Genomic DNA, 27,018 nt, shown 5'->3' on the forward strand with positions numbered 1-27,018 from the left:
TCTATTATATATATTAGGTTGGTGCAAATGAAATAGCCGTTTTTCGTATTTTAAACTTTCCGCCTTTGTAGTTCATCTTTCTTTACTCAAATAGTGCTGTATGTATACCATTTGACAAATATATGTCTTAAGTGTGAATTTGTATACATAACTTTACTTATTTATTACAGTATTAATTATTGAAGTTCGCATTAAAGGCAACATGGAAAATAAAGAGATTCGTTTAATTTATTTATATGAGTTCAAACTCAGTCATAGTGCGGCTGAGGCAACGCAAAACATTAATACTACTTTTGGCGAAGGTTCTGCCAATGAAAGGACGACGAGATGTTGGTTCAAAAAGTTTCGGTCTGGAGACACAAATCTCGACACTTTACCATGCACCCACTGTCATTGACAACGCCGTTTTGAATGAATACGATTGAAGCAAATCCGAGAACAACGGTTCGAGAAATTGCAGAAAGACTCAGTATCCATCATTCAACTGTCGTTCGACATTTAAAAGCCATGGGAAAAGTAAAAAAGTTGGATAAATGGGTTCCCCGTGAACTGATAGAAAAGGAAAAGATGAAACGTTTAGACCACACATTGCGAAAAAAACCGTAAAAAAACTAGACGAGTTGAAGTTCGAAGTTCTTCCTCATCCTCTTTATTCTCCAGACATTTCACCAACAGATTACCATCTATTTAAGCATCTGAATGGGTTTTTAACTGGGAAAATTTTTCAAGAAGAAAAACTTGTAAAAAATGCATTCCACGAATTCATCGACCCTCGTTCTTCAGATTTCTTTAAGAATGGCACTTGTATGTTGGCAAAAGTGCATTGAAGTAGATGGAGACTATTTCGATTAATAAAACAAGTTTTAAATTTGTCAAATAAAAGTCTAAAGTTTATCACTAAAGTAAATTAAAAAACGGCCATTTCATTTGCACCAACCTAATATATATAAATATATATATAAATAAAGCAATGCAAGTTATACACCGAGTGTGAAACGATATTTTACGTATCATACCTGAACTCAAGCGGTTAAATTAATTGGGATAATACTTACATTATATTTTCATTGAAGCTACAGCAAAGTTGTGTGTTTGTCCTTTGTCCTTGGGAGCTTCATTGGAGGAGTGAGAATAAGTTCTACGGATTCGATAAAGGCTCTTGATAAGAATCTTGTGGGAAAATATGCAGGAAAGGAGAAGCGGTTTCTTGCTATTACAATACACTTTCATGTTTATTGTATATTCTCTTTTTTTTTTATCAATAGCTTTTATTGAGACAATTCTTTCTCCTGATCCCGCTTGTACGTGTCGTCGCATGCATTTTGTATGTATTACTGTAAATAAGCTTGTACAAACGGTAATTGAAGGAAATGTGCTAAAAGAAGAAAAAATATAAAAGAAATGAGAGATAAAAACAGGATTTATAATACTTTCGATTTATTTCATTCAATCTCATTTATCTTATAAAAGAAAGAAATTTTTATAAATTTTATCGCAAATAGTATTTGTAATTTCTTCAGCAAATGGGAAATGTTTTTTTTTGTACAATTAATTCTGTCTTCCTTTCATTAACATCAATATATTTCTAATTAAAAATTTTTGGTATAAAAAAATGGAAAAGGTACAAGCATAAAAGATTTACCATTATTTCTTGTGACTTGCATTATTTATTATCGTGTATTTAAACCATCTTCCAAATCTCGCAACCCGTATCAAAGTGTTGACTTAAACGAAATAATAACTAGTCGACCACGAAGTCAATAAGCAATATAATAATCGCGGACAAGCAGTACAAGCTTTTGTTAATTCTTCTGTCGCAGATGTATTCCCTTCACGCTCCTTTATTTATTGTTAAACTACGATATCGCAGTCGTGTTGAAAACGCTCTTTAGAATACAGCAGTTGAGAGAAATCGCGGCGTATATATTTTTCACGAGGATTCACAATGTATAAATGTAAACGTAGCTGTACGCGTTATCTCCCCTTTACTTCTTTTCAATGATCAATCGGAGCCTCTTAGCTCTCGATATTTATAATATGTGTGTCAACGGGCCGGGGATACGATCCGTCCAGTATTTCTTTACACTGTAATTTATGTACATCACTTATTATTAATAAACATTGTACTTGTAGGAATCGTCGTCGTCCCGTTCATTCTTCCTGTCTCCTGCGAAATCGTAACGACTATTAGACATAGTTGTATTAGCGTTTCGTTGTATCTTGTTTAGTGCAGTGACCGAGATATGTAACGTGTGTTAACGAGCGGACATGCATACTTGACAAGTGGTGATTTATTAGTAGAAATTAAATTCCAACTTACAAAGTTTTTACGATGCTTGAACTATGCTTGAGTGTGTGTTTGTCCAATATATCTAAGACTGTGCGTTCCGTGCGAAAGCTTTGGGGTAAGTTACAGTCTTTTCACGTTTTTTAAAAGCTTCCTTTTATTTCAGCATGCATTACGATTTATTCACGGGCGAGACAAACGCTAAACTTTACGCATGGACGAATAATTCCCTTTTTAACCCACTTCAATTATTTCAAATTAATGTTGCAAAATGATTTTGCAGACAACATCAGCGCGTACAATGGAGCTATTAGTCACAGCAATAGGTCCAGCATTTCCTCCATCGACAGTATTTCCGAAGCGAACGGCAGAATACACACGCAGCAGAGCATCGTGGAGGTGCACTCGCCGCCCCGTGATTTAATGCCGGATATAATCGGCAAGCCGGATTCACCACCGCCAGCATTATCTGCACCGACATTACTGTTAGCACCACCTGCGTCGAAGCCGATACCAGCATTACCAGCACCGAAGCAGATACCAGCACTACCCGCACCGAAGCCAACCTCGAAACAGCTGCCTGCGTTGCCTGCATTGAAATCAACGCCCACGCTATCCGCGCTGAAGCCGGCACTGGTGCTACCGGTCGCGAAACCGATAGTATCATCTGTATCCAAATCAGCACCGGCATCACCTGCATTAATGCCAACGTCAATCGTGCCTTTAACGCCTCCACCGCCTCCGCCGCCCCCGCCGTCCACGCCATTAACTCCTGCCCTGCCAAATCAAATTCAGAAATTTGCGCCAGTGGGAACTTCTACGCCCAACAAAACGGACACTTTTAAAAGTACAAAATTTTCCAATGGTGAGTTACGATAATTCTGGCTTTTGACTTCTTTGGCTTGTTTGTTAAAATTGGAGTTTACTTCATTTGTGCCTGATGAGATATATAGATTTTGATCAAGTTGGCAATGATTATTAATATATTACATGTACTTATGACATACGTTGCTTTCGAAAGGTACCTCCAATCAAGATGAAGTTCAAAAGGAGCTCAAGTTCGTCCTGACAATGTTCCGAGAGAAGAAAGCGAATTCTGCTCTCAGCAATGACACGTACGAGGTTTGGTTGACTCAACATTCGACCCCTCGCGAAGTCCAGGCTTGGTTGGCGGCGAAAGGATTCTCGGAAAAGTACGTCGAATGTATATCATCCCGACATGAGTGATGCCGAATGTGCTCGTGATTCATTGATCAATGATACATTTGACTTGCAGAATTCGCAAGCAATTGGAGGAGATGAACGGTACAGATTTGTTTAATTTACCGCGACGGCGATTAGAGCAATTATGCGGATTGTCTGAGGGCAGCAGACTTAACGGCCAATTAACCCTAACGAAGAACGAATGCGAGGTGAGGTGAATCTTAACGAGAAAACCTGGTGACGTCGTGTCATTTGTGAATTTTATTTTCAGTACAAAACCGCTCGATCGTCGGAGCTCAGGCAGGTTTTAGAAAAGGCGCGCCGAAGAGCAGAGGAGTTAAACGACAAGGATGAAGTCAGCGTGTGAATCATATATTTTTCACATTCCGCGGTGTGTGCGAGAATGCCGCGAGGATGATGCAATTAACGATACAAACAAGCGTTACGTTATGCGAAGACTGCGAAGTTGAAAAGAACGAAAGGTAAAATAAAATAAAGTATTTTTGTCATAATGTTTTTTTGCAGAAAGTGAACAAAAATACCGTTGAATTTTATTTTATTTTATCTCACACATTGTGATAATTAGCTAATTATGAATCGAAGCAATATCGCATACCAAAGAAACGAATGTTAGTAAGCCGGCAGGCTTCCATTAAATACCGGACGATTACCTGTGATGTCTTTTTTTGCGAAAATGCGAGCAATATTATCCGTTTGTTGTATTTTAATGAACTTACTCATAGAGATAAGTTGTTTTCCAATACGCTTTTTCGGAATCGGAAACCCAACTAAGGGGTATTTTCAACTAAGGTATTTAATTTGTTATGTGAATTTATTGTACATATATATAAATCAAATTTCAACGTAACAACTTTAGCGACGTCGTATCGAGCGCGTTAAATTGAATGTTGCGAAGCGAATATGCTACGAATATGCAAACGACACTGAGATTAAAACGTAGTAATTAAAAAATATGTAACTGATATGTAATATCTATGACAAAAGTATCGCAACAATTTATATTTCACTTGTAAAATAAATTGTTATAAATTTAATTTAAAAAATAGAAATAATTTGCGTGAATATATCAGTTTACATATTTCTGGTCCTTTATTTTATACAAAATGAGAAATATCTAAATTTGTAAAAGTCAATCAATCTTTACATTATCGATTTGTTAAATAAAGTCACCGATTGTGTTATTATTGACGTCACATTATATTTATTTAAAGCGATCACATACATTGCAGTAGACACAAATGAAATAAATCTAATTATGCTTTAAATATATTTTTTGCGAATATTCGACACGAGATCATAAAACGTGAACACATTGCGAAGTGAATTGTCAATTCAATATCATGCGCTGAGTTTCCGTGCTCCGAGAGAGTTTAGCTCGATATTATAGACTTTAACAAGAGGTGCGAGATTGAAGAAATTTAATTTGAGGATTTAAATAACAAAAGTGGATTTTTATTAAAGGAATATATTTCGATAAGAGGTTATTCTTCGATCTGAATACATCTTTTTCCGTATATTTCTAATAAATTCTACGAATAATTGATGTATATTTTTTCGAAGATCTACAACTAATACTCCTTCAAATAAAATCGACAATTCAGCTGATAACAACACGTTAAAATATTTCTGTGACGTACAAGATATTTTATAAATCAATGGTCGCATTTGTGTTATAATTTGCTAATTAATATTTGTTTTAAAAAAATAATCCCTTCCTCGATTAAGCAGCTCTGAATAATTTTGCAAGAAAAGAACACAGGAAAGAAAGTATTTTGCTAGTCATAGTAAATTTTTAGAGAAAGTGAGCATTGTAAATACAAAAGCTACAAAAATGTTTCTACTCCACAAGTAATCTTACGATACATACCCCGATAACCGCTAATGCAGAGATGTCTAAAAATGTCTGCAAAATTTGGATAAAAAATGTCCTAAAAAACTTTTGATTTCCAACTGACTTGTTAAAAAATCTCCTCTCGAAAATCGATCCACATCGACAACAGTAAAACAAAAAAACTTTGGTCTTTCACACCGACTGTTTTGCGTAAGCTCTAGTCGTACACGATTTGAGATTCTTACACATTAGTGATTACACAATTATTATATTCATTATGCGATGATAACGATTATGCGATTACAATTTATTATCTTTGTTACATCCTATATCTTTATTATAGTGTCAAATAATCATTTGTAGTAGTACTTTCAGACATCCTAAGTGTTAACGTGGATAAAGTATTACCAGAGAGGGAAAGATTGATGAAGACACGCAGTATTTCAGTAGCTTCAGTCAGATATATAAAAAAGCGGAAGGATTTCATGTTACATAGATTCTTACAGATCGGAATGTTGGGAAATTTGGATTAAGTGAAATGATGAATTATGTGACACGCGAAGACGCGCAAATCTGCGAACACGCCTCTCAACTTGAGAAAAAATTCTAACCGTTTCTCAATCAGTGAATGTGTGCATTTCTTATAAAACACGATTATGTAGTTTTTTTTTCTTATCGTGATGTTTTTCTTACAGTGATGGTATATGAGCGTTATCTAAAATTTGTGCGTCGTTTTTATGTCGTGCTCGCGAACGCCGCGTGAAAAAGCGGAGAGGCTCGATAATTATCGCTGCAAGCTGCTGATAAGATCTGCGTACATCTACACACTCGACAGAGTCTTATATCGCTGGTACGTCTATTATTAATCAGTGTATAAATCATTCGACCTAGATACGATCACCGCCTCCTGGTATAATTGCGTCTAAGATTCTACAGCAAGTATAAATTTATCGAAAATGCGATTGTAAAAAGGCGATCAATGTTTCCTCCGGGTCACACGCTTATGTTGACGACGTAATGCTAATTCAACAATCACAATCGATTTAGAATGCAACATTCAATCTCAACACTTTCAGTAAAACTATGCGAAAACACATGTAAACCTCTGCAATATATTAGTTACATAACAATGGTTATTTAAATTAACATAAACTAAAATCGCATCTTCATATGTACATTTAACGTCCTAATTAATTGCGTTTACCGAAATATTTCCTTGCTGACCGTAATTTAACGCAATAATTAACATACTTTGTTGTGAAATAAATGAAATATGTGAACTGAATTGAAATAAATAAATATAAATATATCTCTCTCTTCGTAAGTAGCTAAAATATTTCAGGTTCAATCTACAGCTACTAATGATACACAATTGTGCTGATGAAAGCCACTGGGCTTCAAATAACAACGAAAATACAGCGGACATCGATTGCTTGTCATTCGAAATAAAAGTCCGAAACGCAATTTCAATAGCTTTTGATTATATAGAAGCATATATATTGTTATGCCTTAGAGTGCAACTATTCCATACACATACATATGTATTTGTATAACTTGTTTTGTCATAAGCACAATTTTTATCGATACTGCTAGGAGTAGCAACTTATTGAGTCTTTCGCTCTTCTTTTTTTGGAGCCACAACTATTGCTCAGGCATGTTATTCTGCTATAACGATTTCACATACATATACATATGCATTTGTATAACAAGACTACGTAATAAATAAACATAACTCTTTATCGATGGCCCAATAAGTAATAACTTGTCAAGTCATTCACTTTTCTTGAGCCGCAACTCTTGCGATGCGAGTTCTCTTTAAGCCTACAATATTATCATGGTATAGAGTGCAACTATTCCATATACATATACATATGTATTTGTTTAACATGTTACGTCATAAATAAACATAACTCTTTATCGATGGCTCAATGAGTGTTGCAACTTATCAAGTCCTACACTTCTCTTGAGCCGCAACTCTTCTTTCAATGTGAGTTCTGCTTATTGACAATAAACAAGCAATACATATTATTCTGCTATATAGTCCAACTATTCCATATACATATGCATATGTATTTGTGTAACACATTACGTCAGAAATAAACATAACTCTTTATCGATGGCTCAATAAGCGTTGCAACTTATCAAGTCCCACACTTCTCTTAAGCCGCAACTCTTTTTTAATGTGAGTTCTGCTTATTGACAATAAACAAGCAATACATATTATTTTGCTATATAGTCCAACTATTCCATATACATATGCATATGTATTTGTGTAACACATTACGTCAGAAATAAACATAGTGAGTTCTGCTTATTGACAATAAACAAGCAATACATATTATTTTGCTATATAGTCCAACTATTCCATATACATATGCATATGTATTTGTGTAACATATTACGTCAGAAATAAACATAACTCTTTATCGATGGCTCAATGAGCGTTGCAACTTATCAAGTCCTACACTTCTCTTGAGCCGCAACTCTTTCTTAATGTGAGTTCTCCTTATTGACAATAAACAAGCAATACATATTATTATGCTATATAGTCCAACTATTCCATATACATATACATATGTATTTGTATAACACATTACGTCAGAAATAAACATAACTCTTTATCGATGGCTCAATGAGCGTTGCAACTTATCAAGTCCTACACTTCTCTTGAGCCGCAACTCTTCTTTCAATGTGAGTTCTGCTTATTGACAATAAACAAGCAATACATATTATTCTGCTATATAGTCCAACTATTCCATATACATATACATATGTATTTGTATAACACATTACGTCAGAAATAAACATAACTCTTTATCGATGGCTCAATGAGCGTTGCAACTTATCAAGTCCTACACTTCTCTTGAGCCGCAACTCTTCTTCCAATGTGAGTTCTGCTTATTGACAATAAACAAGCAATACATATTATTCTGCTATATAGTCCAACTATTCCATATACATATACATATGTATTTGTATAACACATTACGTCAGAAATAAACATAACTCTTTATCGATGGCTCAATGAGCGTTGCAACTTATCAAGTCCTACACTTCTCTTGAGCCGCAACTCTTCTTCCAATGTGAGTTCTGCTTATTGACAATAAACAAGCAATACATATTATTCTGCTATATAGTCCAACTATTCCATATACATATACATATGTATTTGTATAACACATTACGTCAGAAATAAACATAACTCTTTATCGATGGCTCAATGAGCGTTGCAACTTATCAAGTCCTACACTTCTCTTGAGCCGCAACTCTTCTTCCAATGTGAGTTCTGCTTATTGACAATAAACAAGCAATACATATTATTCTGCTATATAGTCCAACTATTCCATATACATATACATATGTATTTGTATAACACATTACGTCATAAATAAACATAACTCTTTATCGATGGCCCAATGAGCGTTGCAACTTATCAAGTCCTACACTTCTCTTGAGCCGCAACTCTTTCTTAATGTGAGTTCTCCTTATTGACGATAAACAAGCAATACATATTATTCTGCTGTATAGTCTAACTATTCCATATACATATACATATGTATTTGTGTAACACATTACGTCATAAATAAACATAACTCTTTATCGATGGCTCAGCAAGCGTTGTAACTTATCAAGCCCTTCACTTTTCCTTGAGCCGCAACTCTTGTGTGTAGTGCGAGTTCTCTTAATCATTGACGATAAACAAGCAACTATCTTATTAATAATAATGATAATTGTGACTAATATATCACAATTGCTTCTTTTTTACTTTGTGAATAAAATATTTCTAGCTGGTCATCTCATTTTGTTTAATTTCTTTCTCCCGAATAAAGCGAATATACGATAGATATAATGTGAAAAAATTACATTTTGCGTTAAAATTCATGTATATGTAATAGATAACAAACGCTCTTAAGCTTGACCTTGGAACTTTCAGAACTATCCATAATCAATTCATACAGTTGTCGGCAGCGTGGAGATTTTACTTGGACGCTAAATAACACTTCTTAATTTATAACGTAACATAAATTATATACAAGACGTTTACGTTTGTGCAACAATAAATAAATCTTGAAGAGTAACGAGGGTGATCTCAAACGAAGTTGCTTGAAAGAAAAACTCGTCGAGAATGTGAGTTCCGAATGTGAAAATCGGCGAATGGACCAAGGTCAATGATTCAAGCACGCCGGGTGATACAGTGCAGCGATGAAGCGACAATGGAGTGAGAGTGTGGAATTAATATGAATACGATTAATATGAATGCATGAACGTACAATTTACTGGCCAGCGGCTTCCGCATCCTCCTTCGACAGGACAGACCTTGATCGATGAGAATATAATAGTATGAAAAACGACTTAGCGTAATATTTGGCGAATAGCGAACCCGAAAGCACGGGATTGATACTCTTCGAAACGAGATGAAAATGTCTAAGTGTGTTGATAAACGAGAGGAGTTCGACAAGGGGAGGGAAGGGGGATGAAGTTCCATTCTCTCATTAAGTGATTCCTTATATACGCAAAGCAAATCTTGACGCTCTCTTTTGTTTTGTATAAATTACCAAAAGCCTCCTGCACTGCGGCCGCCCGGTGGATTGTTCACGCGAATGCATGCCCTTCGTCCTTCGTCGATGTCCTCTGCAAGAAGAACGCGCTTATGTTCCCAAAGTACGAACGGGCGAACACGAGCCGATTGAGTTAAAGTATGCGGTATTCCCCCGCGATATCATGCTTGTAGAATGTAGGATTCCCTTATCAGTGTTACGAGACCACCAGAAGAGAAATGTTAAACGCCAGATATGTAAAGATTCGACAGTAAGTTCGAGACTCACCGCTGATGGAGAAAGTAGTGTCCTGCAGATTTCTCTGCCCTTCGAGTCTCGGGCCTCTCGTGGACGGCGTCACCACGGCGGAATCCGGCAAGGTGGGTAGGAAGCTGGTAGCTGGCAGTTTTATCTTCGGACTGTGAATCGAACCGTTCTGATTGCGCGCCGCGGCAGCGGCCGCAGCCGCTCTTGATGCTTCCCTAGCTCTCGCGATCGCGGCGTCTTCCTCGGCGAATCTTTTCGCCTCTGCTTCCGTTCGTGCAACTCCGCGCGGTATCTAAATGTGCAGTAACAATATATAACACTTTTATAATAAATTTAAATAAAAATCGAATTTTATTCCAATCAATCCGGGATTAATGATGTACTTTTTTAGAATATTTTGTCGGAAATAACAATTATAAAAAGCAATGATAGAAAGACATGTAAAAAAAATAAGAAATTTACCTTTTCCTTCTCGTTTATTATGTCATATACGTAAGCGCCGAATGGCTCCGAGTTCACGTATTTGCCGAATCCGTGAACAGCTTTCAGCTCGCACTCGTCCACGCACACGCGTCCGTTGACGATTACATATTCAGGTACACCAGTGACTTCCGTGCCCTGCAGTAATAATAAAAAATTAAATATTAATTAAAACTGCAGTCACGCAAGAGAATTCTGTGACAAGCGGCGATCAATATTGTCTCTTGCGACAGAATCGTATGAATAATGCATCGTATTTCATCTACCAAATTGAAAGCGTATGTCTTAATCAAACTAGCCTCGAAGATGTTGAAGTCAACGGCCTGAACGTGAGTCTCGGCGGAAATGGTGCGCTTCCTGTTGGGGTCCCAGACGACAATATCGGCGTCCGAGCCGATGGCTATGACGCCCTTTCGGGGATACAGATTGAAGATCCTAGCGGCGTTCGTGCTGGTGACGGCGACGAATCGCGTGGGGTCCATTATGCCAGCGTGTACGCCCTTCTCCCAAAGCACCGACATCCTATCCTCGACGCCGTTCACGCCGTTCGGGATCTTCGTGAAGTCATCCTTGCCCAACGCCTTCTGCTCAGCGTTGAACGTGCAATTATCGCTACCGATCACTTGGAGATTATCTCTGAAAAACGACCGTATTAGTGCGCCTGAAGATCGAGTGTGAAGATAAAGGAAACTAAAAACTCAACTGATTACCTTGACATCGAATAGGCGGATAAAGTAATCGAAATTAATAACATAAAATTAAATAAGCAAAGAAATTAAAAATTAGAAGGTGGCTGTTTAAGAGCGATCGTTAAACTAGTAGTTTTTCCTCCGCCCGTTTAATTAACATCAATGCGCTGCGCTACACAAGCGACTTCCCACGCAGCTATTAATATCAAGACCAAGACTTATGTCATCCACGTCATTTGTTATTGTAATTTATCGCCGCGAAATAAGCCGGATTTGCGCGAGGAAAAATAGCGCAACGGAGTCATCGAATCGGAAAGAATCTAGAAATTTCAGCGAAGAAAGACGGCAAACTTAATTCAGATTTATGAAAAAAATATAAGATGCGCCAGAACCGTGAAATTTCCTGCCATTTCTTTGGACAATTAAGAATACATTTTCCTCCAACAAATGTCATAAAGTGCTTTTAATAAAAAAAGAATGTAATTAAGGTGATGGAACCCATTCATTATGTAAACATAGGGGGGGATCTTTATACGATCTACTTACTGAGCCAGGTGTTCGGTTAAATACGCAGGTGTCGTTGGATCAGGCCGCAACGGCGGGTTAGTAATAAAACGCCTCGCTCTTCCCATATCTTTGCCATATTGCTCGCTACCGTCGATGCCGACGGCGCTCGCCAGGGTTTCTCCGAAAACGACGACACCATCAGATCGCTTCGCCGACACGACGTCGGCGGCCGACTTGCTCGTGATCGCCGTTACATACAGCGGACTATTCACCTAAACGCGATATTTTTATCCTCTCACTGAAATAACCGCTTTTGCTCTCCTTCTATCATTCTGTATCATTAGACAAAGCGGCTGAAAAAAATTGGTACCGAGATTTTTTGTCACAATTTTCATATACTTCAAAAGTTTTTCGATCTTTCGAATGCATTATTCCTCGCCGTGTGTTAATATTTGCATTTATGGAAATATTTGTATCGAAATAATTAAAATACAACATGCATATATTTAAATGATTAAATTCCAGATATAGGCATGTTATATCACACGGATTGGTATATAATTGAGGAAGAAATTAAAATAGAAAAACCAGAAATTCTTTTCAGCTCAATTTGCCGTCTAACTTTTACAAATACTTCTCACTTAATACTTTTACACCAACTTTTATGTAAACACTTTCACATCAAATACGCAATGCTAAAATAATGGAATGTTTCACGAGAGGGAACAGTGCTGATCACGTAACAGGCACATCTGATAAATAAAAATAAGTGAGCGAGGAGAAAACGACAGCTACTTTCATGCATACGAGTGGGATTTCGTCGGGAACTTCTAAATATAAATTTTAACGTGCGCAATAACGGATAACGGCGTAATTGCACTCTATGCGCGTACATCACGCAAGCTGGATAACGTAGAAACTTACTATTGCCGCAATTGCAACCTATTTCCGCTAATCAACTATATAGAAAGTGCGAGGGGACACAAAGCGAAACAGAACTTACGAATGCAATCGATATTCCGTGCTCCGAATGTGCATGCTGCAACGTTATTTGGACAACGTCATTCGATCGATACAGTGGGTATGATTTACGGCAAAATACACGTTGACGTCAATGTCGTACTTCTCTAGTCAAGCTTTTCCACTCTCTACGATTTCCCACATTTCTTGCCTCGGTGTACGCTTAGTTATTTAGGAAAAAGTCGCGATCGGCGTGTTACTCCTTTTAGGTAGAAAGCATGATACGTGCTCATTGCATCGATTTCGAATGAAAGTGTCTTCCGACAGCATTCTCGCGGGCAAGATACCGCACTTGGCCAAAGGGGGATTCGCCATTTAAGGACGTCCATAACTGGATCTATGTTTAAACAGCCACGGCTAGCAATTTGCCCTGGACTCTACTTATTGTTGGCTTTAGCTCACGACGATTCAATATATACTTCAATAACGGTAAAACCCCGAATTGCTCGCTTGTGCGTTAAGAGTGCCTACAACGGCTCTGTACACAGCGGCATCATAAATTCACATCTCAGCCCGCTCCGATGTCAAAGTTGTCAAAAAGTCCCGAATTCGTTGCCCCCCCCGGGACTCACTTGGCTAACATGTTCACGAGTACTCGCGGCGTATCCGGATCCGGTCTGAGTGGTGGACTGAGAACGTGGCCAGCGGCGTGTCTCCAGCATTTGTGCAAGTAGTTGGTACCGTCTGTGCCGACCGCAGCCGCCAGGGTCTCGCCGAAGACGCAAACGCCGCGTTTACGCGCGGCGTCCACTTGCTCGCCGGCGCTACGACTCATCACATGCACTACGTACAGCGGGCAATTGACCTAAGCATGCAGAATTTCGGTCTAATAAAAAAAAAAAACAGCAGCAGATGCAACAATGACAAACACATTCGCGTTCTCCTGCAACGTGTAGCCTGCGTTGTAAATATAATTGGTAGAGAAAAAAAATAGAAGAAATTATATTTCTATAATTAATAAATTTATTAAAAAAGTGAGATTTAAGGAAATAAAATTTAAAAAGCTAGAAATAAAAAAAATGATAAAATCTACGGAAATATGATTTAAGAGAAGAAAATGGTGAAAAAGAAAAATGAGATCACGTAGGCATCTTCGAAGCGTCTTCAAGACACTTTACCACACGACACAGATATTTTTTGATCCCGGCGAGATTATAGTGAGAATTTCGGACATTTGGCAGATGCCGAAAAGTAGCGCTCTGCGTCGTCCTGAATTCTAATCCGCGCCAAGATTTATGAACGTTCTTGAACTGAATACCGGCTAGGGATAGCGTGCCAAGTGCATCCATAATAGAACGTCGAAAAACGGACAAATATGAAAAGACTTTGCGTGCTGATGTACATAAAGATGGATAACAAAGCACGAATAAACGAAACTGTTTATAGATATATCGATGTTCTAACAAAGACGGCGTTGCTAAGCGTTTCCGCTTACCTGATTCGCGATAATGCACGCTCTATTCACAGCCTCCGCCTCGACTTCTTCGGGCCGTGACATCTCGTGGCCCTCCGGCCCGGTGACTCCCGCGGCCAGCAGTTTCTTCGCATTCTGGAACAAGTTTACGACGATTGGAGAGAGCTCGCAAATTGTATTTTTGTTAAAATCCCGTTCCAAACAACGCGTTTCTTATCCCCCTGCCATCTAGCTTTCAAGTCGCGTATGAGCGTTTTATTACCTTTTTATGTTCCTCTGTTTGTCCACCTTGATAACATTGAAATTACAATGTGGAAACAAGGAATTATTCTACTCAGTGCGTCTTCGGAAATGTAAATTGTTTGTTATTTGTTATTGTTTTTATTTATCGTTATACATTGACCGCCTTTTAAACTGCCAGAAACAATTCGGACATTTTTTTTTTTTAATTCTAAGAACTGAAAAGTTTTCTAAAAATGTTTTTAACAATCGTATCATTGCAATATATTTATATACCTCTGCGATAATATCGCCGTTCTCCGCGTGCACCATAGCGACGGCGCCGATGTCCTTGCAAGCCTTGAACGCCTCGATCAGCTCCGGGTCTCTGAGCATGAATATGTCCCGGTACGCCATAAACATCTTGAAACTGCCGACGCCGTGATCCTTCGCCAGTGTCGCCATGTCTTCTTTGACCTGCAAAGAGACGGGACGGTGAGCACCGATGAATAATGAATCGAACGTGGCTTCCTTTCGACCGCACGACGGACGGCAAATAAGGCGGCAACGACGACGACGACAAATCACTCGTTTCCATCGCGCCCTCAAGCCACTACGCGCGCGCGGTTTCCTCATCTGTCATGTGCCGCTCGGCATTCCAGCTGCGTGATCGGCGATTGCAGGCCGTTTACGCCGAGATCTGCGCGACAGTCGCCAATTTACGGTATGAGTCTAACAGTTTTCCTGCATCGAAATTGCATGTTTCGACTTCGAATGTCGATAATCACATCCTATAAGGCAATAGATTGGATTTATTGGAATTTCTTCTAGCATTATATTGCGCGCAATAATGACAATAAAAAGTAATTGATAACTGCAGTTCCGGCAATTTGTAATATTCTGTAATATCTATGTTTAAGAATAATGCTTGAAAATTTCAGATGATCGAGCAGTTCAGACAATTCGAATCTCGAGATAGAAGCGTCAAATGATTTCGAGTTGAAAGTTATTCAAATCTGCTTTCAGCATGCACATCTACATATGTTAGCTCACTTATGCTCGTTGTCAATTCATATTATGTATCATTTGTAGGTTTCCACTCAATGGCGTTGTAAACCTTTGAAATACTTCTGCACGTTACATTCTGCTTCAATTTTATTTAGAGAATTTATTCAAATATCATGTTGATGCCTGCACAAATTTAAGCGCAAATAATGTTTTGCTTATTTTCCGTTTGTGCAATGCATGCTAATTTGTTCCAATTTTTTGAGGAAACAAATCATTATTAAGTCCGTTTTGATTAATCTGATTGTATTGATACAACTGGACGTTAAAATCAGGAACTACTGACAGAGCGTGTCCGACGAGTTCGTTCGGACTTTTAGATTAAATTGCATGACTATCGTAATGACCGGAAGCTGCAAGAAGAATTGGATTAATTTTATGTGTACTGTGTGCGCAGTCGTATAATTTACATTGTACGGGAAAATTACGTAAATTGTCATTACGGCAATTGACGCCTGGTCAATGTGGCGCGTAATTTTGAAGCACAAAATGCCGCGGCGAGCAAAACATCGTGAAATATCGCGTATTAACTTCGAACGTGATCAGCGGAGGAAGAAAGGGGTCAGGTCTAGACAGGCTTTCTTTTCTAGAAGGTTTCGTGTTACCGCAATTATCTCGTTCCGGGTGACTAAAAAAGCGGAATAGAGAGTACGTGCGAACTGCATCGCACATGGCACGATGACCTGGCGTAACGTTACGCTGCGATACAAGCGCTTAATTGACGCATCGCGCCGTAAAAGATACCACGACGTTAAGTATTATTGATGCAAAGACAACTAATCTTGAAGTAGTTAGAAAGCAATGCGTCGGTAGTTGAGAAAGTTGATAAGATTACAGGTGTTTTGTTCCACTCCGTCAATGACGATTGGACTCTAATTGTTCGTGATGCGAGGAAAAGAGTAATCAGTAATTAAATTAATGTTATCTCGATGATTTATAATACATAAATTGCAATTACGATAAAGAAATTGTGCGATCGCGAGTGAAACAATGACAATAAAAATCTGCTGTTTTTTTAAACGTGATTAAAATAAAATATACAAAAATAATATTCTTTATTTATTAAGAAATTTATCGCTAGAATGAACCTCAACGAGATCTAATAAATTATCGCAAGTGTATACCGAAATATATCCGAATATTAATGAATAAGTCTTAAATATCACGCAATAAATGTACCTTCGGATTCCAGGAGGTGACGGCGACGTGCAGCCCGTAATCGCAGCATACTTTTTGATCCGCCGTTTCCCTGTATCTGTCGTAAGCCTCCACGAGGCTCTCGTCCTTCCGCGGTATCACAAAGTCGATGATCATCGTCGTACCGCCGGCGACGGCGGCTTTCGTGCCCTGGTAAAAATCATCCACCGACTTGGAATCCATAAACTCCATCTCAAAATGCGTGTGCGGATCTATGCCGCCGGGCATCACGTATCTTCCACGCGCATCGATGGTCCTCGTGCCGCCCGGTATAATGAGATTGCGTCCCATTTGCCTGCAAACATTTTTCCAAATATATTCCTCGCCCTTCGCGTTCGATTAATCTCTGCCGTTAAAAGTGGATCGTAAATTAAGTTCAATCAATCTCGGCTGACGATAGGTCTGTTCTTTACGGCAGAACTGGCTGCACTAGTTCGGAGTTTATATCTTCCTTTTTCCATATTGGAAGGAGGAAGATAAAACTCCGAACTAGTGCAGCCAGTTGAGCTATGAAGAACAGACCTGATGTCTCGGTCACGTCTGCTCAATAAATCACATCGAGCGTACTTGCTTTATCCGTCGCCACCTCATTCAGCTTCAAATGACAAAACTACCGCAACGATGACGTGTGTGTATCGCGTTTCGCTTGTGTAAAGTGGCGGTTAGACACGTAAGTTGAATACATGAGCGTCGTACCAGCGGACAAAACGCAACGCGTTCGGTATCTTCGAAAAGCAAACGTGCCAGTTGACATTCGGTAATTCATTCTCGCGAGCAATAGTAATGATCTCCGCAAACGATTGCGTCACAACGCGAAGTTATTTATTGCGTGTCGCGCGGTGTATCTTGAAATAGGAAAACGCATACCTGATGATGCCATCCTCGATGTAGACATCGCTATCGATGATCCCGTCGTCGTTGACAACCTTGCCGTTTTTAATCAGCAATCTGTTCTGCGCGCTCTGAAAACGAAATAACGTTTGCGTTAATTAAACGTTAATCAAGCGGGATTCCGATAAGTGCGAGCTTAATCGAACGGTAAAGCGATTGAACGAATTAAATGACTCTTTTCCATCGCACGACCATGACTCGCCCCGAGTGCTGTCCTTGATTTAACGTACGCAACGTGAGTGGACTCCAACATCCGGCATACGCAATTAACGTGCGTGCAACGCTGTGTACGGTATTATCAATCAGCGCCGTACGAGCGACGGTTCACGCACTTCCGCTAATGCTGGATTTAGAGCATGTATTCGATGTGATCCGATAAGCTGACAATGTTGTCTCGTGTGCCGTTGAGAAAAAAAGATAACCATATTTTTCCACTCATTTTCACGGCTGATGAAATTTACACGCGCGTTCAAGAAGTTAATAAATGCAAGGGAAATTAGCGTAAAAAAATATGTATAACATGAATTACCAATTAGCGTGTTGATTATATATTTATAATATTAAAGAGATTAAATCAGATTTTATCTGTGAGATTAAAAACGTAAGAAAACAAATGAAAATTCAATCGATGTCGACGACCTCGACGAGGTTTCAACAGCGTCGAAATCAAAAAGTATAATAGAAAGCAATTTCCAGTTGCACTCTTTGTTTCACTATTGACGTAACGCGTGCCGCGATCCTTATCTTCCTGGAGGAACAAATTGCGAAAAAGAGTCATTGCGTATGCCGACGCGGCAGGTAACCGCATAGACGATGCGCGATGCGCATCCTTTCAAAGGACTTTCACGGCGCTCGTGCTCGTCGCCCTCGTGCGTGCAGGCAGAGCATAAAAGCAACCCCTCCCTCCCTACCTCTTCTCCCAAGGGAAAGAAAGGGTGATGACGAGCATGAGTATGACGGCAGCGCGCCTGGAAGAAAAAAAGAATAATTCCGGTTGCCGCCACCCGCCACGTTCCGCAAATACGCCGGCGAGTCTAGACCTCTTTGCGCCCCACGAGGTCTACCGTTGCTGGCAACGAGCCCTTCCGCCCGAGCTCCACCCCACGAGACACCCTTCGATTTCACCTTCGCCCCGAGGCGTTTTCGCGTCACCGATCCTAATAGGCTCTCTTTACAGTTTCGCGTCAGAAAGTAATTCGACTCGCGTGTGATTAAATTCTTGAAAGAAACTTAGTAAGCCGAAAAATCTGACTTCTCTTCAATTTCTTGATTAAAATTTCTCAATTGAATTATTTCTATCAATTATTGTTTTGCATTGGAAAGTAATTTAATACATGTGATTAAATTTCTCAAAGAGTTTAACGCTCTGAGCAATCTGATAACTTTATATTTTCTTCAGAAGATTTATTAATTCATTTCTATTAAATTTAATCATTATTGTTTTGCATAAGAAAGTATTTCGAACGTACGCGCTCAAGTTTCTCCGTCTGACAGCTTCATATTTTTCTTTAAAAAAACTTTCTTAAATTCTATTAAATTAAGTTTCTCAAACAAAAATGTTTAAGAGATGTTTTGCTAGAACTGGGACTCTTGCATATTTAATGAGAAGAAATTTTCACAATAGAGTTGATGCAACAGCAAGTGCATCTTGATCGAGGCAATATGTAAAACTAGATCTGGAATAGACGACACGGCGTGGGCACGCGTAGGAGAGACTTCGGGAGAAATGGAGAAATGCGGATGCACGACCTTCGATTTTTATTACAGAGGCCATCGAAACCCCGCAGATGTAATCTGCGTGGGCGGAGACCTTGTCATCTACGGAGTGTAGTTATTAGCCGCGGCTGAGAACATGTGTGTCTCATGTGTTTAGGAGATCAGCGCTCGGATGTATTTTCGGCACGCACCGGTCTTAAAATACGACCACGGCACCGTGTGATTTTTAAGTGAAATTCTTCGCGAGAGTACTTCAAAAGCGGAATCCCATTAAACTCTGAGATGAAGTATCGGGCATTGAAAAACTTGATTCCCGCAACACTTGGCAGTTCATAAATTACGCGCGAGTCTATTTCTCTCATCTCACACATCCTTCTGAGTTATTAAAAAATTCTTCAAATTATTTTTACACCGTTATCCCGTTCAGAGAACGAATCTCCCACAATTTTCTCTTCAATACATAAAATATAAAATCGTCTTGTATCGATTTTAACGAATTATTAAATTGGTACACCGAGATATTAAAAGTTATGATTTCTATCAAGCACACGCTGCGAAGTCAAGGTTAATACCGGCGCAAAATACGGTCCGTGAGTCAGACGTGCGACTCCCATGCGCTCCCGGTTAAAATCAATAGCCCCGACACATCCTGCCTATACGTCTCTCTCGGATTCGCCGGCTCGAACTTTGACGCGGCTTTGAGCGGGGATCTCTTATCGCGGCTATCTCCGCGCGATTAGATCGCGGCCGTAATTCGGCGTGTCAGAACGTGCCACTCTCTCGCGCGAAGTGTGAGAAAATCGGGCTGCCACTTTTAGACTTTGCTCTTTCGGTGCAAGGCGCGAGGATGTAGGCGGGTCGATCCTCCCGGCGGCACTATGCCGAGCCGATTTCCGTTACTCCGCTGCAATATTTATATGACAGCTCGTATCATCTTATCGTCGGGGAAGAAGTTAGAGCGTGCGATTTTTAGAAAGTACATCTCGTAGCTAATTTATACTATCAATTAAATTTAATTAAAATCGACGTCGGCGCGTTGTTTTTCTCTTCTCCAGATATGCGCATGCTTATTTGGCGTGAAATAATAATTAAAGACGCAGGCAAAAAAGGAAAAGTGTTCTTTACCGTTTCCTTTAAGGAGAGAAACTTAGAATTGCTCTGCGCCCGGACCGGTAATCTCTTTAGTAGCTAACGAAACACACGGTGCACCACGATGCAGCTCGACTCGGTAAACGTTAACGCGGGCTTACCTGGCGCAGTGCGAGACACACGGCCAAACTTCAAACATTGCGTAACCGACTGCTGCGTTCGATATCTCACATTTTTAAATATTTAAAAAATTATGACACAAAGACGTATATGTTTAACAAGTATTTTACCGTCTTCAAAAGACCGTAAATCGAATTATTATATTTATTCCTAAATATGCCAATACAAGATTTAGATAACAACAGAATAGAATATACTCAAATAATAGAAAATACTCAAATTCCAATATTTAAATTCCAAAAATTGTGCTTGAACTTCTTGAAAAAAAAGTTTGTTCGCATGTGTAGATCACAGAGCAAATATGTTCGCACGCGAACTAATCTGCGCCTAAGAGACTTGCAAGGTTACGTAAGACTACCACTAGTCAATAATTGTACGATCGGTGTCTAACGAGTATTTGCGCCTCGCTTCTTAATGATATGCTATACGTGGACGTGCGTATATTATAATCTATGCATCTAACACGCGACCGCATATGAAACCTACAAAAGATCTCTTTAAGACAACATTGTCGTCGCGATCCAAGGCGTCCTTGGACCATATTCCACGATCATGAGCCACGCTGATGAGTGAAGATGCACACGCGTGAAGCGCAGAAACTCTCGTCGGAATGCTCGAAACCCACGCAAAGCGTTCAACGGAAATCACCTACATCCGACTTTAATGAAGAAATTACAAATGAAATTGATTTCCATTCTATTTACATTGATTTCCAATCATTTGATTCGCACTATTGCGACACGTCAAAAGCGCAGAACATTCTTGTTCGCGATATTAATGATTTTTATCTTTTATTAATTATCTTTCACGACCCAAGATTGTTCTGCGGACCCTGCGAACGCGGACGATCGCGACGTGTCTGGTCTACTTCGCATCCGTAAACACGACGCGCGCCGGAAACAGCGGACGGTAAGTCACACCTGGCTTCACCTATTGCGGCCGTTTGCGTTTCAGCAAACGATGCCGGCAACGCGCGTTTCGATTGACCGACTTAGCGGTCGGGCCAAATTTAACACCGCATCAGCGTGTTAAACACGACGGCGGGAGGAAGGGGGGGAGAGCCTCGCGCAAAATCACTGTGACCGACAATAAGTAAATAAAAAAAGATCTAGAAATAGATGTGATGCAGCTAGTCGAGGCGGAAGCAGAGCGAGATAAGTAACTGACGAAAATTACCGCAAATAATGGTACTGCGACATGCTTCAAAAGCTATATGTGTCGAACTTTCAATTTTGCAGTCTATGAATAGATTAAATGGCACGTACAGCCTGTGAATTCATTACTGGCGTCCAATTTCTATTTAAAATATTCATAGTAATTAAAATAATTCAAAAGTAGAAAATCAATGTAATTAAATGTGAACAAAATAAAAACGTACGGTAAAGTCACACAAACAGAAATTTTTCACTTTACTTTTCTCGACGAGTGAAATAATCTGGCGTTTAAAATGTTTCAATAAAAATAATAGTAGCCTTCTTTTATGAGAGAGCAGATTGTTTAGCACACTTAATTAAAGCGGCGAGGATGTCATATTCTAATGACTGCGTTATATAAAAAAAAAAAAAATTACATATTCCCGAGCGGAGTGAAATGTGTCGTGAAGATAATGTAATATGTGAAATGGAGAACCAGGTCAGTTCCCATTAATTACACGCCTGCCACGTGATTACACGGCTTCATCGTATCGTCCTGTGCGCCGTCGCAACCGCACCTCTGTTTACTCCGTATTCTTTCGTTCCGCTTGCGAAATCGCAAAGATAAAAGGCGCGTCGTATGATCGGCGGCAGACAGCTCCGTCAACGACACTTGTATCATCTCATCGGCTAACGTTCTCGTGTTCCTTCCTGTCGAAGATCGTGGGAAGATCTCCGCCTGCCATTTCTACTCTCGCGGATACTATTGTTATCCGAGGTGATCTACGAAACCGGACTGAGGCAGACGGTATCGGCGAATCGTCGACATGTCGCAAATGTATGCTAAAGAGAACGTCGGGTGTTTTCCCCGCATTAGGTCGACGTAGCCGAGTCGACGAACTATTGATTTGCGGAGCGCCGGCCCCGCGGTCCTCGCTTACTCCTGCCCGTGTCCCAGTGCCGTATGATTTTCCCTTTAATATTGCATTTCCCCTGCGTTATTAACCCTGAGACACGCAAGAGGGGTTTTCGAGACTTTGCAACATTCGCTGTTTTTGCTACTCGCAATATCGTCGATCGCTTCGTTTTCGTTTTCCTTTTCTACAGAATTTTTAAACTCTATTTTTTTTTTGCTCAATACTTTCGCAGATTTTTATCAGAAAGCTGTGTTCTAGGATCAATAAATTGGAGCATATCACGCGCAAATTATCTACTCTCGATTTGTCGATGATGATAAAAGTTGGCAAAGCTAATATAAAAGTATGATGAGAGGTTTTTGCAATCACGGTGGAAATTATATTTCCAAATTAGTAAAGAGCGCGTATTTGATGTGATAAAAATCACGTTGTAATTATGCCTTTAAATGCAGTTAACACGGTCAAACACAGTTAAATACAATGCTTGGAGGGATAATACGCTTGAATCTAACGGTATGGTGGTTGTTCCGTTTGCAAGATCGGTGAGAAAGAGGATGAGAGTTTTCTACTTTAAATTGGCGCTAACTAGCACGTGCTAATTAAATTCAAGATGTTAAAATCCGGGTCTAAGTTCCTTCGGCATCATCAAAGTAAAATTAACTCCAAACTACATATTTTACAGTAATACGCGTACAAGAAATTTGAGATCTTGATATAAAATACTCGAAACAATTTTATTCGAGTGATATCCCTAAATATAACAATTAAACTCTAAGTTCCTTTGACATCATGAGACAAAATTTATATAAAATAATCTAGAAAAATATTTTTCAATAATATACATGTAAAATATTAACTAAAAAATTTTTATCTTAAAATTCTCGAAGCAATTATATTTGCAATATAATAAAAAATGGAATATAATTTTTGACAGCTGCGTGGAATAATTAATTTTTCATAAAATCATTAATCTTTAATTTTTCATACAACTAAAAATCCCGACGAAACCTCGGTTGATGGATCTTGGTCGGTTAAACGCATTGCAAGAGATTGATAGACTTTCTAAGAAATGGACTATTCGGGGCGCCAGGACACGTCAAAATGATGATCAATAAGACGCCAGCCTCGCCACGGTTGCGACATTACTTTCGTTTTTCACGTTGTAGCTGAAATGTTACAGCACTTCCTCTCCACGAATGCTGCGACACACGTTACATCCCGATGCTGGACAATAGCTATTCAGAATCAGCATATAGACTTCGACCTAATAATAGCGCGTCAATACAGGCGTTATTTAATAATGTGTCTTTTTTTCGAATTGTTCCTATCGTCGTTGGTGCAGCGTAGAGACATACTGATGTATAGCTGCCGCAAATGTTGACCTACATTTTCTAAATCGGTGTCGTGCGATAGTTATACAAAATCGCGAGGTAACCATTGCGTATGTTAGAGTTGTAATCTTTGTTACTCGTATCGACGTATGTATTTCTTATGACCACAATGTATATCCTTCGCAAACATTATAGCATCGAGAATTACTATAAATTATTAACGATGAGTATTATTAACGATGAGCAGAAAACAGACGACGAATTTAATGAAATTAGGCTGCATTTTTCATGATTCAGCTATTTTTATTTTCGAGCTCTGTTTCTGTTATGCAATGGTTTATAAATAATATGCGATAAAAAAAATGATTCTTGCCGTACAACCGGTTGTGTGAATTAACCGCGGCTCTTCGTCGTCTTGATTGAATGAGCGTGACTGATAATTTCATGCTTCATAGGATATTTATGAGGCTTACAATGATACTGATTGAGATAATGATGCAACGTGAAGAAAGAGCGCATCGAAGATTCTCCTCGAGTAGTATAACAATTAATCTGTTGACTTAAAAGAATTTCCTAAATATTCAAAAAAATTAATAAATTTTCTTAATTAATTAGCTCAGTAAATTCAAATACAATTAATTTAATTTATCTTACTTAATATATTATTTGTCATAATTAATAATTTCATTTGCATTAAGTGATTACATTTCTTAGAAAAACAGTTTATTTTTATGTGAATTATATGATATCTTAAACCGTGCCTCATCATAAATTTATCACAGGTCAAGTGCAATAAAAATTATCTTTCTATCGATTAAAAATTGCCTGATATGCCCATAAGAACTAAATCATGCTGACGATATTAAAAGCTGATGTCAACAATTTCGTTGATTATTTAGTAAGAGTCATATAAATAATTCTAAAAATAGACGAAATCAATCTAGTCGCTAGTAGTCACGATTCCGATTAAGTGCACATCATTTCGTATGCTAACGACAACCTCAATAAGATAAACGGCTTTGCAAAAGTTCTCATGCAATATCGGGATCGCAACCCCCTCATGCCGATTCGTTTCATTGATCGAAATTATCAACCGTGATATCGACGGAAAAAAGCAGTGTTATTTAAAATGTGGCTAACTATAAACACTCGCTTTTTATCGACGGGTTTATCAATACCGATAATTCTACAATGACGATTTTGCACGTAGAGTTTTCGACGCGAACGGATTTATCGACCACCAGTCGCAACAAGTCCTCGTCGAGAGCAAAGGACGCGATAGTGCTTCTTATCACGGCGTAGCTGTTTATTGCACGGCTCGATTGATTATCTTATTTGCTGAAAATTCGTTGCACCGATATTGTCTGGCAAAAATCCTGCGTACGTGTTTAATCATATATTAACTCTGTACTTTTCTACTGTATCGTGTTTACTTCTATAAACATAAAATCAGATTGATAAAGCTATCTAACAGATTGCCAATGCAATCTGTAATTTCAGATAAGAATATTTTCAGATGATTGTTACGTGAACGATTCTGAATGATAAAATTTTGAGGCGTAAACAAAAATCGGTATACTACTTCGGAAGTGTTTCACAAAGAATCATTCAATCTACTTGAGAAAGCGAAATAGCTAGCGTGAAAACGTCAGTGCAACAAGTCCTTTGATCAGTCAATGACCGTTGACAACGCAACTCTCTGAATACTTAGCCTAAGTATCTGTTCAAAAGGTTGACTTTCGAAACTGACTTCTCACAATGCAAGAAAACTTTGAATGCACGTAATAAAAAAATACAATCCGAAAAATCATCTTATAAATTTTGTTTAAACAAAAAATGTTTTCGAAAATTAATGTCTGATATTGATTTAGTGATTTTTACATGGCGAAAGCAAAAATCTTATTCTGGAAATAAGATTTCGTGGCAGAAAGGAAAAAACTCTTGAATTCAACGACCTTATCGAACCACCCTCGCTGCTGCGAAAAAGGGGCGGTTTTTATCCGCCATGCAATACCGTAAATACGAAATACGTAATACATGGATAAAATTTTGATATGCTGATAAAGCAAAATCCGATTTCAAAATATTTTGTGAATTCATAACAAATACATATAATGCGTAAAGTTTTGTATCTCAAAATATTAAAAGATTCTAAGATGTTACCACAAAAAATTTATAACCTAAAATGACTTATTCGTGATTCGCGAAAACAAATGCACACAGACGACGGAAATAAAGGGATAAAGAGCGCATTCAAGAAACTAATGAAATTTCCCACGCATAATTTAATGACAGCGCATGCATCTTAAGTGGATGTTGCTCCCATTTGGCGCCATTGACAATGATTTGCGTCGCTATTGAATGTACCGTATTAACGACGCGAGTCATCATAGACGGAACCGAATCTAACTCATTTTGTAACAGTACGACAAATTATTGTGGCGGTTTATCGTCGCAATTTATCGTCAACCATGCTCTACGCTCATCCACTAATACACCGTCACGCGACGCGGATAAAAATAACGACGCTTTTTTGCTTCATCGCAAAACCGGCGGTTGCGCCGCGTGAAAGCTTACAGGTGCGAAATTCTGCACTCACCTGCAGATGAATGGGCACCTTCTTCACTGGCGTGCTCATCTCGTATATTCACAATTGCTCACGATGATTTGTCCTCGACTAACTGCAGGCCACTTTATCTTCGCTTACGACGAAACGCTTTACGCGCGCGATCCCGCCGACGTTTTCTTTTCCCTACGCAAGAGAAACGAGATCGGGAAGGAGCGTTATCACACGATTACAACCGCACGATCGACTAGACGCGACTGACGCGACGCTGCGAGCGCGCGTCGTTTTCGTTTTCACCACTCGGCGAGGGTGGCTTCCCACTCGCTCGCTTCCCTCACCTCGACCAATCAAAACATTACTGGTGAATTGTAGGAGAGTTAGAAAATGCAAAAATAAGACCTGTAATTAATAAAAGTAATTATGCAAAATAGATCTCATTAAATTAATAGACCTGATA

The 27,018-nt window shown here is 39.0% G+C and overlaps 2 protein-coding genes across 9 annotated transcripts in view; one reads left to right on the top strand and one right to left on the bottom strand.

The window, feature by feature from the left end:
• The window catches only part of LOC105671689 (epidermal growth factor receptor kinase substrate 8-like), a 23,524-nt gene extending 16,873 nt beyond the window's left edge, over nt 1-6,651 (top strand). For 3 of the 4 annotated variants that reach the window (XM_067353022.1, XM_012366046.2, XM_012366047.2), the window contains exons 7-10: nt 2,571-3,152; nt 3,309-3,480; nt 3,564-3,699; nt 3,762-6,651. In XM_067353022.1, the coding sequence (XP_067209123.1) occupies nt 2,571-3,152; nt 3,309-3,480; nt 3,564-3,699; nt 3,762-3,857 (986 nt within the window). In that variant the 3' untranslated portion in view covers nt 3,858-6,651. The remainder of the gene's footprint in view (nt 1-2,570; nt 3,153-3,308; nt 3,481-3,563; nt 3,700-3,761) is intronic. The other variant, XM_012366049.2, reaches the window with a different exon arrangement.
• Nucleotides 1,169-26,838, bottom strand: CRMP (Collapsin Response Mediator Protein). 5 transcript variants are annotated; one of them, XM_012366051.2, is made up of 11 exons: nt 26,595-26,838; nt 17,606-17,700; nt 16,721-17,033; nt 14,774-14,953; nt 14,279-14,392; nt 11,863-12,095; nt 10,927-11,263; nt 10,610-10,765; nt 10,169-10,439; nt 9,899-9,974; nt 1,169-2,167 (listed from the first exon to the last, which is right to left on the bottom strand). In XM_012366051.2, the coding sequence occupies exons 1-11, from the start codon at nt 26,631-26,633 to the stop codon at nt 2,152-2,154; spliced, it is 1,830 nt and encodes a 609-aa protein (XP_012221474.1). In that variant the 5' UTR covers nt 26,634-26,838; the 3' UTR covers nt 1,169-2,151. The 5 variants fall into 5 exon arrangements, with proteins under 5 accessions (XP_012221474.1, XP_012221473.1, XP_012221476.1 ...); XM_012366050.2 differs by lacking the exon at nt 11,863-12,095 and adding an exon at nt 13,416-13,648; XM_012366053.2 differs by lacking the exons at nt 9,899-9,974; nt 11,863-12,095 and adding an exon at nt 13,416-13,648.
• Nucleotides 26,839-27,018: the final 180 nt, after the last annotated feature.

Source organism: Linepithema humile, chromosome 4 (genome assembly GCF_040581485.1).
Source record: "Linepithema humile isolate Giens D197 chromosome 4, Lhum_UNIL_v1.0, whole genome shotgun sequence".
Taxonomy (NCBI): Eukaryota; Metazoa; Arthropoda; class Insecta; order Hymenoptera; family Formicidae; genus Linepithema; species Linepithema humile.